This window comes from Tachypleus tridentatus, chromosome 7, assembly GCF_004210375.1.
Source record: "Tachypleus tridentatus isolate NWPU-2018 chromosome 7, ASM421037v1, whole genome shotgun sequence".
NCBI classification, from domain to species: Eukaryota; Metazoa; Arthropoda; class Merostomata; order Xiphosura; family Limulidae; genus Tachypleus; species Tachypleus tridentatus.
This window is the reverse complement of record NC_134831.1, coordinates 73628733-73645975: the sequence shown is the minus strand read 5'-3', so window position 1 is coordinate 73645975 and position 17243 is coordinate 73628733. Positions and strand designations below refer to the sequence as shown.

General features: G+C 38.5%; 1 protein-coding gene and 2 pseudogenes across 2 annotated transcripts in view; 2 read left to right on the top strand and 1 right to left on the bottom strand.

The window, feature by feature from the left end:
* The window catches only part of LOC143255974 (ubiquitin-conjugating enzyme E2-24 kDa-like), a 30081-nt pseudogene extending 26648 nt beyond the window's left edge, over positions 1-3433 (top strand). Inside the window, exon 6 of the transcript XR_013030946.1 lies at positions 1218-3433. The product of XR_013030946.1 is annotated as a ubiquitin-conjugating enzyme E2-24 kDa-like (transcript). The remainder of the gene's footprint in view (positions 1-1217) is intronic.
* A 132-nt stretch (positions 3434-3565) lies between these two features.
* Positions 3566-8200, top strand: LOC143255973 (uncharacterized). The gene is made up of 2 exons (XM_076512469.1): positions 3566-4316; positions 4761-8200. The coding sequence occupies exons 1-2, from the start codon at positions 4181-4183 to the stop codon at positions 5336-5338; spliced, it is 714 nt and encodes a 237-aa protein (XP_076368584.1). The 5' UTR covers positions 3566-4180; the 3' UTR covers positions 5339-8200.
* Positions 6923-9171, bottom strand: LOC143255972 (uncharacterized; annotated as a pseudogene).
* Positions 9172-17243: the final 8072 nt, after the last annotated feature.

Genomic DNA, 17243 nt, shown 5'->3' with positions numbered 1-17243 from the left:
GCTCCAGTGATTCGTCTCTGTGACTTATCCACATTTCACAAAGTACGTGTATGTGTAAAATGTATCTGACACAACCAATTTTTAAAGAATTTCTTAACATCTGTCATTTCATAGCTTTTTATTTTCCAGATTTTTACTGGTTATTTGTCCCCCAATTCAGCTTAGTGTGATCTTTGTCTTTTCCGCTCTTTTCTATGTTATTTTCAGCCACAGCCTTTGTCTAGATTTACTAAGAACAGAATACTATCACTTAATTCCTGTCAGCAAATTATAATATTTAACTAATGACCCAATTTAATTAGTTATTTACGGTTTGTTTAGTTGTAAGTTTTTAAACAGACTTTAACAAATTAGCTTGAACTATTATTGTGTGAATTATATTAATACTCGGTGGTTCAACCCTTTAGGCGTGCTCATGTCGTCTGTATCGGTATTTTTGTCGCTATTCATGACCTCTGGGAGGGGCAGGTTCAATTCACAATGTTACTATGCATATCAAACTCGCAAAATACTATAGAGTTACTTATGAAATCGGGGCTTGAATACTAATGCAAATACGAGTTGAGACAGTGATTCTACTTCCCTCTTCAGGGCCATCCCGTTGCCGTTTTTTTTTTCTTTGTCGCCATCTGGGAGGGTCTGGTTTAATATTCTATCCTCACATCGGCATTCGGTTCATTGTTTGGACCAGGGATAGTCATGTTCAGCGTTGATCTCTTCCTCCAAACATCGTCGTATGGTTTGAATTTCCCGCTAAAAATAAAAATGGAGTGCAAAACCAACTGACAAAGTTTAATCTGCACAGATGACGATCTCAGCCACTGAATCGTTTTCAACATGGCGTATGTTGTTATTCGAAACATCGGTAATATTGACAGTTAAGAATTTTTCACTTTTTAAAGAAAACAAACCGAAAGTGGTATCAAATCCTACCAGTGGTGAGGTGAACGTGTGCAAGCTGATGATGATTTTGAGTGTGCTGTTACTGAAAGTAAAAAGTACGAGTCAGAAGGGTTTTAACAGGTGATATAGACTGCATGTGTAAAGTAAGACTAAAAAAACTTGTCGGTATTCACAGTTAAGATGTTTCTTATAAAAAGAAAACTATAATTTTTTATTTAATATAAAAATTACCACAATTTATCTGTGTTAATTAACCTAATTTAATGTTAAATATATGTTGGAATAGTAATTGATTTATTTTGTTTTATTTTTTTTATCCTGGTAGGTAGTATTGCAAACCAATATCTTCAACACAGAGAAGAACACGACAGGATTGCTCGGCTGTGGAGGAAGTGCTACGCCATGTAGAGGCTTGTTGTGTTAGGCTTAATTCTCATATTAAAGTTGTTATTGTTTATAAAGCTAGCAGGGTCACCTTGCATATTTTTCATAAAACCTCCCCATCTTCTTACAAAATAATGGAGAACTTTTAGCACTCGCATCCAGGTGAAACTACTACTGACTTAATGACCTTTTGTTTGCGTTATAGTTGCTGTAGTAATCAAAAGAAACGTGTCATGTGAAGTTAGATTTTCAATTACTTCATCAAAAGTAAGCAGGTGTTTCTACTTGTAAAAATCTCAGTAACAGTAAATATTGAGATTTACACTTTTTGCACTTGTTGTACTGCAAGTAGAGAGACGTGGATAACTTGTAAGTGTTCCTTCCAGTTATAAGTGTGTTAAATATCTGAATACAAGTTCCTTCAATATTTCAAAGTTTATTCCTTTAACTATAATAAGTTTTATTCTAAATACTCTGTGAAAATTAAATTGGGTTTAAGATGCATTTTAGCTAGACTGACATGCGTAATAACGGTATTTACACTATTACCAGATGTAATTGAGCTCTCACCATCTGTGTTACCAGTATCTGCATGTTATTTCTTCATCGGTTCAAGAACTGTATATACTTCCAGTTAATTAGGGAAATATGTAACGTAATTAGGCTCAAGTTTTATTCTAAGCACCATTTGTGTATGAAAATGCTTAGAACTATAGTCTGAGACCATATTTAAGATTGTTTGTTGATTGCATATACAACAATTGTATATTTACTTCATTGGAGAATAATGTGAAATACTGCTGAAAGTTAATTTGTTACTTTCTTTAAGACTCTCTAGGAATATAATTTTTGCCTTTTTTTATCAGTGATTTTTACTTATGTATTCTCCATGTGATTCCCCACTGTATTTTTTCCAATTTCAGTTAATATTATGCATACATGAAAAACTGAGATTGATTTTCATATTCACCACCCATTTGTAGTGTGTTGTAACAACGAATTCTCTCATAACCACCTAAGCCTTACTCTTACAATATAACTATTCTTTTTTACCTATCACAAAAATATTATTACCAACCATTTGACATTGTTGTTATTATCTCTGCTATTATAACATTGTTAGAGTATTACTTACCTTTTGTTATTTCCACAGAATATAAGCATGATATTAAATATAATTATGAGTGATATCCTGTTTCTGTACTAAAATAATGAAAAAGGGGCTTATAAGCTTCATTAAAAAAATAGACAAGTTAATATATAGATACATATTTTAATAACGTCTTTACTGTTCTATTACTTAGTACTTTTTGGGTGTTCTTCATCTGCGGTAAATGCAGTCATATGGAAGTTTAGTACCTTTTTCATTTTAACTCTGGACTTATTGAGTGTATATATCAAATAACGTTTAGGTTTTATATATATGCATTTGAATTACATGTACGTAGTTTCTTTAAACCTTATTATAATTATAACTCAAATTAAGCCTGACAAGATTTTAAACTAATTCTACTTGCTGCTTAAGAAACAAAGTACCCTCTTGTAAATATTTTGGATGGAAGAATCGAGATCGCTTTAAAATTTAGAAAAAAATTGAATTTTTCTCATTATACCAAGCCAACAGATTTTGAAAATACAAAAGGTTGTCTTGCTACTCAAATAAGTTGACATTTGTATAGTAATTTATAAGGAAGGGTCTTATGTTTGTCTAAGCCTAGAAAGTAGTATTTGATAACAAGTAATTTTTTATACAAGTGCGAGTACTTGTTAGTGTACCGTCTGCTCAGAACCAGATTTCAGTATTGATTTTTTTACTGTTAGGTTTGCTGTATTCTCATTAGTTAAATCAGATAATAATAAAATACATCAATTAAAATTAATAGGGGTGAAGTTATGTGTGTGATTAGGGAATTGTGATTTAACAAATGTACATTTTATACTTCTTTCTTATAGAAGATAAAGAATGTACATTATCTTTCACCTCGGCTAATTTTTATGGACACAGTGGTTCAAACATTGTCAACATTTTTGATATATACGTAATGTTTTGTTTTTGTTGTGTGGAAAATAAGTTCTTGTGTGAAACAACAACAAAACACTTTGCTATAAATTATGTCATTAAATTTTGTGATATATTACTTGGAAAGGTTGTACATATTAACTCATGCTATAAGTATTGTAAGAGAAATGTTTAAGATAAAAGTTAATGAAAATGTGCTATGGTTATTTTTAACAAGTATTGCAGAAAAATACTCTTCTATTTACATATAACTAAACAGACAAACACAGTTAGTATATCATGAGAGAGTTGCATGTAACGCCTTGCTGTGTACGAAACAGTCTTTGGCGTAGTACTATGTTGTTTGTATTTTGTTTGATTGTATATTGTGTTTGTTATTTTATCACATGTAGCTTTCAAATTACGTGTATATTTTCACTGAGATTGCAGCAAAGGTTTGGATATATTTTAGTCAATTTTGTATTTTTCATGAAAAAATACTTGAACGGTAGTACCATTAGGAATTACAGTTTTAGAACACATTAATATGTGACGGTAGTGATACCATAATGACAGTTAGTTTAACTGAGACATTCGACTGGTTATCAAAAATTATTAATTTTAATGCTAGAAATCCAACACAGTTTAAACAACACGTGTCGAATACAAATGTTTCTCACCTCAGTCGGTAAACCGTAGGAGCGGCTTAATACATTTTCTTTGATCAAAAGATGCAATAGAGGTTTTGTGTGTGATGTCACTCTTGACGTAGTTACTGCTGACTGCCATGATGGGTGGCACACTCGGCGTGTTTATATTTCAACACAAGGGTGATTCATAATCAAAAGTGCACGATGATACACTGGTGTTGTGCATTTAACTGTTCAAATCGACATGGACAGGTGGAAAATGTGTCATAGTACAGATTTCCTAAAGATCCCGACCGAAGAAGACGATGGATTGCAGCTGTCAATAGGAAAAACTGGACACCCACAGAGCATACCAGACTTTGTAGTAAACATTTTGTCAGGTATGTATAATTCATTTATAGCCAGGCTGAATAAATTGAAACTTACATGCATGATATATGTATAGCAGAATACACTGCAGCACCAAAGAAATTTTTTTGCACACTTTTCTTTTACTTTTAAATAACTGAACTGTAAATTTACTGAAGGAACAATATCATTCATGATGAATAGGTTATATAGCTATTTGTACATTAAGACAAAATGTTAATATCTCTTAAAGGACCAATTTAAGTGATTCATCAGAAAACCACAACTGGCACAAGATTAAAAAGTGTGCAAATAATTACTTTGTTGGCTGTACATTCAGTTGTTAAACAATGTTCAGCATATTCAGTTTATATATATATTCAGTTAAGTGTACAGTGTATCTGTTATATATATAAATATTATCTGATGATGCCTGTAGATCTATATCTTAACTAAATTATTGTACTCTGTTTCAGGGACGAAGAGTGATGATCCCCTATCACCTGACTATGTACCTTCCATATTTCATTTTACACGTTCTCCCGTGAAGAGAAGGAAAGCTGCTGAATTGTGTGAATATGAAAACAGGAAAGAAGTGACCAAAAGGAGAAAAGAACAACAAAAGAGACATGAAGCTGCTGCTGGGCTGCTTGACTCTGCTTTCATAGAATCTGCTGGCACTGTTGCCACTGATAGCAGCTGTACTGATTCTGCTGATGAACTTGAAGCTACATGTGATAATTTTGACTTGTGTACATCACAATATACAACTGAGACATGTATGCAGACGGAAATATCATTCACAGACTTAGTTAGACTTGAATCTGAATGCCAACAGTTGCAGAATGAAGTCCTCCACTATAAAAGTACAGCAAAAGCGAACTGTTTCGAAGATGCTACTTTTGCAAATGACGACGAGAAGGTCAAATACTGTACAGGTCTGCCGTCATATGCAGTGATGATGATCAAATTCAACCAAATTTACAGATATTTCCGAGATACACAGTCAGTCTCTAAATTTCAACAATTCATATTGACACTCATGAGACTGTGACTGGATGTGCCACTGCAGCTCTTAGGATACATATTTGGATTGCACACCTCAACACTATCACGCATATTTCAGGAGGTCATAAATGTCATGAATATTCAACTGGTACCAACATTTGTTTTCTGGCCTGAGAGAGAGGAACTGAGAATGACGTTGCCCATGTCTTTTCGTGAGAAGTTTTCAAAGTGTGCCTGCATCATTGATTGTTTCGAAATATTCATACAGCGGCCGTCAGACCTCTAGGCACGAGCAAACACCTATTCAAGTTACAAGTCCCATAATACTGTCAAATACCTCATAGGTATTGCTCTGCAAGGAGTTATAATTTTTATCTCAAAGGGATGGGGAGGATGAACAAGTGATATCCATCTTACTGAAAACTGTGGGTTTTTAGCCAATATAATTCCTGGTGATGTTATACTGGCAGACCATGGGTTCACTATATCTGAATCTGTTGCTTTCTGTAATGCAGAACTTAAAATACCAGCTTTTATAAAAGGAAAACAACAGCTTAGTGCACTGGATGTTGAAACTTCACGTGTCCTTGCTTCTGCGAGAATACATGTTGAGAGGGTTATCGGCATGGTACGTCAAAAGTATTCTATGCTTGAAAGTACTATTCCAATTATGCTGTTACAAACTGATCAAAGTTGTAATTTAACAACATTAGACAAAATAGTAAGAGTGGCATGTGCTCTAACAAACATCTCTCCATCTGTTGTTCCATTTGATTGACCTTGTCCTATATATATTTATTGTACATAAGACACACCTTCATTTTGTTTACATTTCAGTATTTATTCATGGGTGCTTGTTTAAGAGTTATGCTTTTGCATAGTTTAAAACTACCTTGTTAAAAAAAACTGTACTTCTGGAAATCTTAAATAATACATAATGTATGCTAGAAATTCATATCTCAAATTTTATTTTGCCTGCAAACATGTATGTTGTGAAGCATAATAGACAGCATGAATATCTACATATTGCACTCTGTCTAATTATTTTCATCCATTAATAATATTTCACATCCTTGACTAAAAAGGGTGAATATAAATTATGTGTAGTAACAGCACATTGAGATAAAATACACTACTGGTATATAACATCCATGCTAAAGAGGTGAAATTCTAAAAAATATTGATTATTTGTATAAGGCAGAAAATGAACAGTTGGGTTAGCTGGCACCCTTTCACGTAACATGAACAGTGAACAATTTAAAATTTACACAAAAGCCAATAACGAAATAGTGACAACCTGATATGATTATTGTTTCTTTTTACTATGTATTTTGCAACCTAAGCAGGTCCATTTCTTTGGTTGTCTCTGCAGCCCGACACATTCAATATGGAAATGCACAACTTTGCAGCCCATGTTGCTGCACAGTAGTGTTATTGTATCAGTTCTGCTTGTACGGCAGTAGCACAACAGCTGATCATCAGCTTGTTCTGATGGCTTTGTGAATTTCTGCCCCACGAGCTCAGGCAGAACACACAGTCTAAAGAATGTCTCCAGCTCTCCTAACAGTCTTTTTATGAAGTCAGTGTCCAGCATAATCCTTTCAACATGGAGAGACTGCTGGTCATCTGTCTACACAACAAAATCACAATAGTTCACACCAGTTAGAAGCATCTGCCCTTTAACCTGGTAATAATAGGCATGGTTTTTCTTCAGTGAGAGTTTGTCACCAATCCTTTCCAGACAAAACTGTCCATCTTCTGCAGCTTCATCCAGTGACTTGCCTCGTTTGCATTGTGGGCATTTTATTTCAAGTACACCCTTCCTAAACAAAAGCATTCAACCAGACCATCAGGTGTCGCACCTAGGTAAGGGTATTGCGGGATAATGTGTAGCTCACTGTCTACTACTTTTAGTTGCTGGTGCTGTGTACTTCTCACTTGTACATACAATGATTGAGCATGTTCTTTATGCTTACATCCCCATCTTGTTGCCTTGGTTGAACATTTGGTAGCGTGGGGGTAACAGATTTGTTTCAAAAGTGACTTAGAAGGGTTGGCGACACTGGTACGACAAGCAGCTTTGAATTTTGAGGCTGTTATTCTATCAACATGATGATCGTACCATAGCCTACTTTTCCATTGCTGTCTGGTCAGCTTCTCAAGAGCTGTTGCTTCCTCAACACTAATCGTCAGTGAAGTAAAAATGTCATCACACACCTGGTTTAGCTCTTCCACTGATATTGGATTATGTCTGTGCAGCAGTGTCAATGGTTGTGGCAATGGCACTGATACTGCAGCAGGCACATAGTGTCTTGCATAGTCCTTAGTCAATGAGAGGAAGTCAGACTTCACTCCAGTGTTCTGAATTGCAAGGTAGCATGCCTTTACTTCTTCCTCAGTCATTGGGGCATGCTGGTGCTGTTGCTTGGCATGCTGTTGTAGACTGCTTGGTCAGTTTGTTTTTTTTTGGTTGTGACACTTGTGAAGTCCATGTCTGTGACCTGCTTTAAGTGTCCCTTTCCTCTGGGTGGCACAATCCACTCACAAGACATTGATGTGCAAGCTGTGCTGTGATGTCTCTTTACGACAGCTTCCATGTAGAACAAAGTTGCTGCTACGTGGGAGCAGACTTCACCTAGTCCAGGTGCAGTGGGAAGATATTATCTCTCCATTCCTGCAGCTAGCAACCCATGGCTTTAGTGGTGGTTCATTTAGCTGCTGAGAGTGGCACACCTGTAAAATAACAAAAAATATTATGTTGTGTATATATAAGCTTTTAAAGACAACTGGGTATCAGGTGTCACTCAAATAATAAAATAATATAAACCTAACATGGCTATTGACCAGCTTTAAAGGTCTATGTCTACTTGTACTATTTATTATCTATATATTGATACCATACCAAAAATTAATCATAAATCAAAAATTAAGTTTTGAAACAGCCTAGACAATTAGGTGTCATAATATCATTATACAAACATGTATAGAAGCGCTCCTAGGCGAGAGCTTTGACAACAGTCAGTACACATGTAGTACAATAATATTGAACCATTTATTAAAATGGGGACCCTACTTTACTTCAGTATCTAGTCTTCGTCTAAAATGTAGTTAAATCTATCATACAGAGTACATGATACATGTATGTAATATAACATGATGTACAAACCTTTGCTGTAACGATGACTTTATCCGATGTTGCCCTGATTATATGGACATTCTGTACAAATCCTGCCACAAAGTATTTGTACGCATCAAGGCTTTTGTAACCTTTCAGACTTTCATTTGTATAGGTGGAAGTCCTGTTTATTAAATATATATAAATGTCACCATATGTAATATTTGGCAGATCTATTCTGACAACAGTCTGACTCTGAGCAACGTTGTCTTGGCTGGATATTACTGGCGTAAATACACGTGGCGGGAGCATATACGGGTCTCCTACACCCAGTTCCTTCACTTTTTCCTCATACCTGGCCTTTTCAGCACCTGTCAGGTGTGCTACAAGTGATGAAAAGCCAGCAGCAGCCATTTACATGTGAATAGTACTGAATACAGCAGTTGTTAACTCGTTCAGTCATGCGGGACACTTGCCACCCAATATGGCGGTATGTTTACAAACCTCGTTGTGGTCACGTGATACTAATAGGTTCACGCAAAACCTCTACAGGAAAGAATGGAGAAAAGAAACGTTATACTAAGCCCATGTTTACAAAACCTTCTCTTGTACAACAGTAGTTAAAACAGACAGCTAGTGTGTCTGTGTTTCCTAAATAAGGTATACTATTTATTTTTATTGCTTCCCAGTAGCACAATGATATGTCTGCAGACTTGCACAGAAACTGTTTCGATGCCCTTGATGGGCAGACCACAGATAGCTAGTTCACTGTGTAGCTTTGTGATTAACTTAAAACAAACATAAGACAATTATTATTTTCACTAACAATATTAGTGTACTGTTTGGTATATCGAATATCATTACTTTTTCTATCGTAAAGACTGTTTTGTACTTTAATATATGTATTAAGGACCAATCTAAATATCTCAAGGTGACTGAAACTCATAAGGTATTGTTGGTATTACGGACGAAAACATTGCTAACAGTGAAGATATGCAATTGATGAAATAATGCATTCTCATTTTATGAAAAGAAACTTATAGTGAATGCCATGTGGTATTCGGCATCGCTTTAAGTGTACATAGCTTATTATAATCGAAAGATTATATTAATTTACTGATAGAAAGTTAAATGTAAGTAAAATTTCTGTATGGCACTTTGAAGTTTAGAAAACATGCTGATTAGTGGTAAAGCACATGAATTCTTCGAAGGGTTGGTATGACAAGTGTTCCAAATGTGCACAGTTAATATCATGACACAAGTGTCACATAATCATTTCCACACCCGTTCAATTGACTGTGGTTTTGCTAGATAATAGATAGGGTTACTGAGACTCTCATTAATCCATTCATGCACGACACTAATTAGATGAGGCATTTGGCTGTAAATATCTTAAATTGCCCAATTTTATGTCGGGGTTGACGATACCAACAAATGCAGAATGGTGCTTAACATGAATGAAGGCGTGATACGGGAAGACTTCTGATCTGTCAGTTGATTGAGTTACGAACAGAATTTAGAACTGGATGATAGACTGGAGCAGGATGATGTCTTTGCATCCGGCCCGAGGAATGAATCCACGCTATCTGGGATTTATCTGCATGGCCTGCTCGAGGCGATGAGCCATAATGCTGGAATAAAGCCAAAGCACAATAGACGATATTGTGATCGGTCTCCAGTTTTTGACCTTGTGTAGATTACTCTTTCCTTTCAGTATTAGCACTGACTTATTGACTTTCATACATTTGGGAATGCCACCTGTGAATTGCCATAGGTTAAAAACATTCGTCAAGAAAATGTCAAAGCCATATTTGAGACGATAGAACAAGACAGGAAGAGTGACCTGGGGTTCCTTCATGTTCTGAAGTGCCCCTCACTTCGTCTGGTGTCATTGGTTCCATGATATGGGTGTTGTTTGCCCTAGGTGGAAGTGGGCATCTGTCAAAATTCACATTATTTGCAACACCATAGACCTTATCATAGTGGCCTTTCACCTGATTTTTTTCTGAGGTCACATCTGACAGCATCCCGGCCATCTAATATTTCCTCAGCAAGGCATTTATGTTCGAAATCGAACATTCTTTGGAACTGTTTAAAATCTTCTACTCGATGGAGTTGCCTCTTTATATGGCTTTCGAGCAAGATTAAGGACCTTAATTGCCTGCACTGACAATCTTTCGTTATTCCAAGATGCCTGTAAATGGGAAAGCTCTCAACCCATTGTTTGGTCACCACTTGTCTGCATCAAAGATCTTTTGTTTCTCCATGACGTCTGTGAATGGGTGAGCTCGTCGACCCATTGTTTAATCACCACTTCAACCTCCTGCCAGGTAGCTGAGAAGGGGCTCGACTAAGCAGACTTAAATATGGACAGAACTTGGAGCTTAGTTCAGGGAGAAGTATCCCATCCTAATAAAGTTTCTTGTACTGAACAACATCAGCAAAATCTTCATGACTCTGGGTGGTATTTGAAACACTGTGGATGGGCGGTTGAATTTTATTGAGGTCACGGCATTTATCAGAGACTTGTTTAGGGGTCTTGCTGGGTAGATGTTCTGCACAGAGAACATTGATATTCTTTGGGTGAGTAGTTTTCCTCATACCTTAAGTATCATGATTAAGATAATGAAAGTATTGGAATTATAATTATTATACTAACACATATCTACATAAATCTTTATGTAAATTGAACGACAAATAAACTGTTTATAAACAAATAACCAAACATAGGAGGGGCAGAAAGTGTTGGTGCATCTACTATAATGGTCAGTTGTGTAACCTTTCAGGTGAATTACTTGGTGCAATCTCTCCTTATAGCCCTCCATGATCGTTTGACAGTACTCGACTGGTATTTTCTTCCATTCTTCTTTATAGAAGGCCTCCAACTCTTGCACGTTTTTTGGATGATGCCTACAAACCCTGGTCTTCAACTCATGCCAAACGTTTTCAATTGGGTTGAGATTGGGTGACTGTGATGGCCACTCCAGAATGCTTATATGGTTCCTTTGCAACCATATTTCGATGTGTGCTTAGGGTCATTGTTGTGCTGGAAAATCCAACGATGCTCAAGCCACAAATTCCAAGCATAATTTTTTATATAAGTGGCTAATACATATATCAAGGTACTCTTCATTTTCATGATTCTGTTGACATGGTGAAGAATACTCTTTTAATAGGTAAAAGGTTTATCTACATGCTTTTTTTATGCTGAGTTACACCTGATTTGGTCTTAAATCTCAGGTTACAGATTTCACAGCCAAAGCTGGATGATTCTGTCACCAACATCAAAGTTTACTGATAGGGACATGACAAGCAGTAGCATGATGGTGGCTATCATACTTTCCACAATACGAGGTCTGTTCAAAAAATACGCGGACTGACGTTATAAAACAAAATGTATTTTATTTAGAAGTTACAGGTCTGGGACCCCTTCAAAGTACTCTCCTCCCCAACGCACACACTTATCCCAACGGTGTTTCCACTTGTTGAAACAGTCCTGGTATGCTTCTTTTGTAATGTCCTCCAGCTCCTTCATCGCATTTGCCTTAATCTCGGGAATCGTCTCAAATCTTCTTCCTTTCAAGGGTCTTTCTTTTGAGTTTGGGGAACAAGAAAAAATTGCAAGGAGCAAGGTCAGGTGAGTAGGGGGGTGGGGAAGAACAGTGATCGAGTGTTTGGCCACAAACTCACGAGTTCTGAGGGCTGAATGGGCTGGAGCGTTGTCGTGATGGAAAAACCAGTCACCACTCCTCCACATTTCTGGCCTTTTGTGATGGATGGCGTCCCTCAGACATTTCAAAACTTCAATGTAGTAAGTCTGGTTCACTGTGGAGCCTTCGGGGAGGTACTCGTGGTGAGCAACACCCTTAGCATCGAAGAAAACTGTCAGCATCACCTTGACCTTGGATTGAACTTGGCAAGCTTTTTTGGGTTTGGTGGATGTTTCACCCATCCACTGGGACGATTGGACTTTCGTTTCAATGTCATAACCATAAACCCATGATTCATCACCTGTTATGATCCTTGACAAGTTTTCATCTTCTTCTGAACGATCAAGCAGTTCCTGACAAACCTGGACGCGATGGGCTTTTAGTTCGCCCGTCATCAGGCGTGGCACAAATTTCGCAGCAACGAGGTGCATCTTCAATTTTTTGGTCAAAATCTTGTAACAAGATCCAACTGATATTCTAGTTTTCAGCAAGCTCCCTAACAGTCAGACGTCGATTTGCCCGCAGCAGGGTGTTGATTTTGTCGACGTGTGGGTCGTCAGTTGACGTGGAAGGACGTCCAGGATGCTATCATCTTCAATGGACTGTTGACCATCCTTAAAACGTTCATGCCACTTGAAACATGCCGTACGCTTCATAGCAACATCACCGTAAGCCGTGTTAAGCATAGCAAAAGTTTCAGTCGTAGATTTTCCAAGTTTAACACAAAATTTCACAAGTCGTTACTCCTTCAGATCATTCATTCTGAAATCCGCCAAAGGAAAAAATCGCACTTCGCTTAAAACCGCGTAGCTAATACACAAATGAAGATATCTGCAATCGGGAAATGGCATCGTAATCAGCTGATCTGTGCAAACCTAGCGACACCAAGCGGATTCCCCTGAAACCAATGGAGCCGCGCAATTCAAACAGTCCGCGTATTTTTTAAACAGCCCTCATACATTAGCCTTTAGAGCAAGACACTTCACCCAGTGGTGGGCCTTCATTCCCACTGGTTTAGGTAACCAATGGCAGATTTTGAGCCTTGGGTCTTTTTTGTAAATTTAAAGCTATTGGTGAAGACAAAAAAAAACTTGCTGTGAATTTTGACTTCTTTCAAGTGGTATGAATTAGGTTAATTTTAAGTTGTGAAATGAGATCACATGAAGTTAAGCTTACACTACTCTGTTAAAAAAACATTTTTTTGAAAATTGAAGTTTTGTTTTACAAAATTCTAATACAGATTGAAGTTTTGAAAAATGTTACATTTTTTGCATAATGTTTGATGGAAAATACTTTACTCATTTTTGCATCTCATTTTTTTCTTTCAGATTAGTTGCTTAGTGGGTCAGCAGTAAGTTTACTGACTTACAGTGCAAAATCTATGGTTTTAAGTCTCTATGATGGACACAGCTCATAGTATTATATGGCTTTGCTCTGAAACAAAATCTTTCATATTAAAGGTTTTTTCAGTTAGATGCAAACTGTTCTTGCTACTATAGTAGTGACTGCTTTACCATTTAATGAGATGTGGTATTTCTGATTAATTGGTAAAAGATTTCTTCTGAGTACCAGTTGTCAGTGGTATATGGAAAAATACTTGATCACTTGATGTGTGGAAAGCACTGGTTAATACTGATTATCATGATTACTTGTTTCCAGGTAACATTAAAGTGACACCTTTTTACCAAACACCTGAAAACAGTTCTGCTTCTATTTCCCAAGGTTATCATACACTTGTTGTTAACAAGTTTATGAAAATACTGAATAGCGTGGGGACTGTTTTTTTATGGTTAGGTGCATGCAAGAGAACTGGTTAGTGTGAATACTTGTTCACACGAGATGTAAGTATACTGGCCATTGTAGGGCAAGACCTTCCTAGCTCTTCTTTTTCATACCTCTCCAATTAGAATATGTTCCGGAAGTCTATTCAGGCTCAGGAGTCGGAAATCCTTTCGAGGCAATACCCCTGATGGTCCCTAGTAAACCATCTACTCTAGCTATGTGTGCAATAGTTTAGTCCAAAGAATGGACATGTCTCAACCCTGTCTTGATTTTACGCGTTGGAATCAGAGATTCCAACTTGACTAGAGCTATACCACCGTCTCTGTAATGGGAGTATAACAACCCGTCGGCCGTGCAAGCTGGAAGATGACACCAGTTCTTCACAGTCTTTTTGATTAGATTGTCAAGGTTGTGTAACATTTTACCACTCGGTTCACCCAGTTCGAGCTGGTAAAGGAGCCGAGGTACCGCAAATCTGTTGAGAATCTCAACACGTTGGTAAGGTTTTAGCAGTACCTTTTGAGATGTTGTCTATCCATTTCTCGAGGAGAGGAGTTACAGGCTCGCTGTACACCCAGGTCCATGGACAGACATTGGCCCCTAGATAGCGGTATGATTGTTCAGGTCTGATCATTGGTAGTCCATCACCGTTAATTGACCATGGAGGACAATTGTTAACAGTAAAGGTCTTATTGGACCTCTAATCAGTATGCTGACACTCTTTGAGATGTTTAGAGAGAGGTCGTTACCCAAACAGTAGTTGTTTACAATATTCAACATTTCCTGGAGACTGGCATGATCTTTAGCCAGCACTGCCATATCATCAGCATATGCTAGGGTAGAAACTGGATCCAGCTTCTTATCTAGCAATACGCCTTGGCCAACCTCTTCAAGTTTGCAGATGAGAGGAGACATGGGGTCCCCTTGTTTCACACCTCGAAGGAAGCGAATAGGGTTGGTATTTTGAGTTTTATGATGTTTTACCATCTTGATACATATCCTCCAGAAGTTGGACGAAATGTGGATGGACATTGAATCTAGCAAGGCTGGCAAGGAGATGTTTATGGCCAACCGTGTCAAAGGCTTTACACAGGTCTAGGAAGGCAGAGTCCCATGTCGCTTGGCCCTCCTCATGATGGAAAGGAGCAGAAAGATGTTATCTCTTGCAGCCTGCTTGAGGAATGAAACCATGCTGTCTGGGATTTATCTGTACGGCCTGCTCGAGGCGATGGGTCATAATCCTGGAATACAGCCTGAGCACGATAGAGGATATCATGATAGGTCTCCTGTTTTTGACCTCATACAGATTACTGGACCCTTTCAGAAGGAGCACCAACTTATTGACCTTCATGCATTCTGGGATGTGGCCTGTGAATTGCCAGATTTAAGCAGACTTGCCAAGGAGGCATTGATACCAAACTTAAGGTGGTAGAGTAGAAACAGAAGAGTGATGTTATCGGGAACAGGGGCCCCTCTCTTCATGTTTCGAAGTGCCTCCCTCACTTCATCTGATGTTATCGAATCCAGGATATGGGTATTGTCTGCCCTAGGTGGAAATGGACAGTCATCAAAATTGACGTTATCATTAGCAACGCCGTAGACCTGATCGTAATGGTCTTTCACCTGATCTTTACTAAGGGGACATCTGACAGCATCCCAGCTATTTAATATCTCCTTAGCTAGGCGTTTTTGTTTGAAGTCGAACATTCGCTGGAACCGTTTAAAACGTTCTACTCTGTGGAGGTGCCTTTTGAATGGCTTTCGAGCAGGATTAAGGACTTTAAGATCCTGCATCAAAGATCTCTCGTTTCTCCAAGTTGTCTGTGAATTTTGTGGTCACGACTTCAACCTCCTGCCAGGTTGCTTCGTCAAGTCCCTTCTGATCTCTTAGCTGACATATGTACGAGCAGAATTTGGAGCTCTGGTCGGAGATAGTAATCCCTTTCCAATCAAGCTCCTCATACTGAACGACTTCAGCAGGATCTACATGACTCTGGATGGTATGTGAAGCAGTGCGGACGAGTGATTGTTGTTTATTAAGATCTTGGCGTTTGTCAGAGATCTGTTTTGGAGTTTTACCAGGTAGATGTTCTGCACAGAGAACATTGATGCTCTTTTGGCCCGACTATACTACCACATCTCGGTGGGTTCGTATTTCTTCCTTGGACCAGACTACCTGGTGGGGATGCTCTGACGGCATCTGAACTCCAATTGACAGAATGCGCTCGGCATTTTGATGTTTGGATGTTTGTGTCTCTTGTGCTGAGACAGGCCTGATTTGGTCTTAAATTTCAGGCTGCAGACTTTGCAGCTGAAGCTGGAAGACTGGGTGGCGAATGCTACAAAACGCCGGTAGGGACATTTCGGGATGTGACGTGCGATAGGATGATGGTGGCTATCATCTTTCCTGCAGTATTTAAACTCTTCAAATAAAGAAATGCAAAAGGCAAAATATGATACAAATTGTTAACAAGCTTATTCCGGGTAGTTCTGTATGACGTGTGAAACTTTGCACATTCACTGCTGAACATCCAAAGTCTGCAAAGGTGAAGTCCACGCTCACTAGTTGAAGTTTAACGTCACTCAACGTCAATAACGAGTATGCCTTCCCATGAGCATCAAAACTGCTTGGCATCTCCTGCCCATGGAAGCGATGAGATGACAAATCACATCCTATGGAATGGCTGTTCACTCAGCCTGCAAAGCTGCTGCAAGCTGAGGTTGAGTCTGCGGTTGAGGTTGTTGCTGTTGCAGACATCAGTCCAACTCGTCTTAAAGATTTCGATGGGGTTTAAATCTGGTGATCTGGAGGGCCAGGGAAGAACGTTGATGTTGTGGTGTCTCAAGAAGACAGTGGTGAGTCGGGCTGTGTGAGGACGGGCGTTGTCATGTTGAAAAACGTCGTTGACGTTCACCATGATGGGTTGCACATGGGGCCTAAGAATCTCGTCGACGTATCGTTGAGCCGCAAGATTCCCTCGAATGTGCAAAACGTCTGTTATGACGTAGGCAATGGCAGCCCACATCATTACGCTGTCACCACCAAAGCTGTCAACATCCTGCACACAGTTTGCTGCAAAACGTTCACCTCGGCGATGGTAAACACGGGTCCTTCCATCCTGCCTACGAAGCATAAAACGTGATTCATCGCTGAATCAAACATGCCTCCATCGTCGATGAGGCCATACCCGATGTGCCCGAGTCCACTGCAGCTGTGCTTGACTGCTTGACGATGTTGCTGGGTGAGGATGACGCCTCTGACTGGACATCGAGGTCGGATTCCTGCATCTCGTAGATGGTTGCGTACGGTCTGATCGGAAATCCTACGCAGACCTGGTATGGTT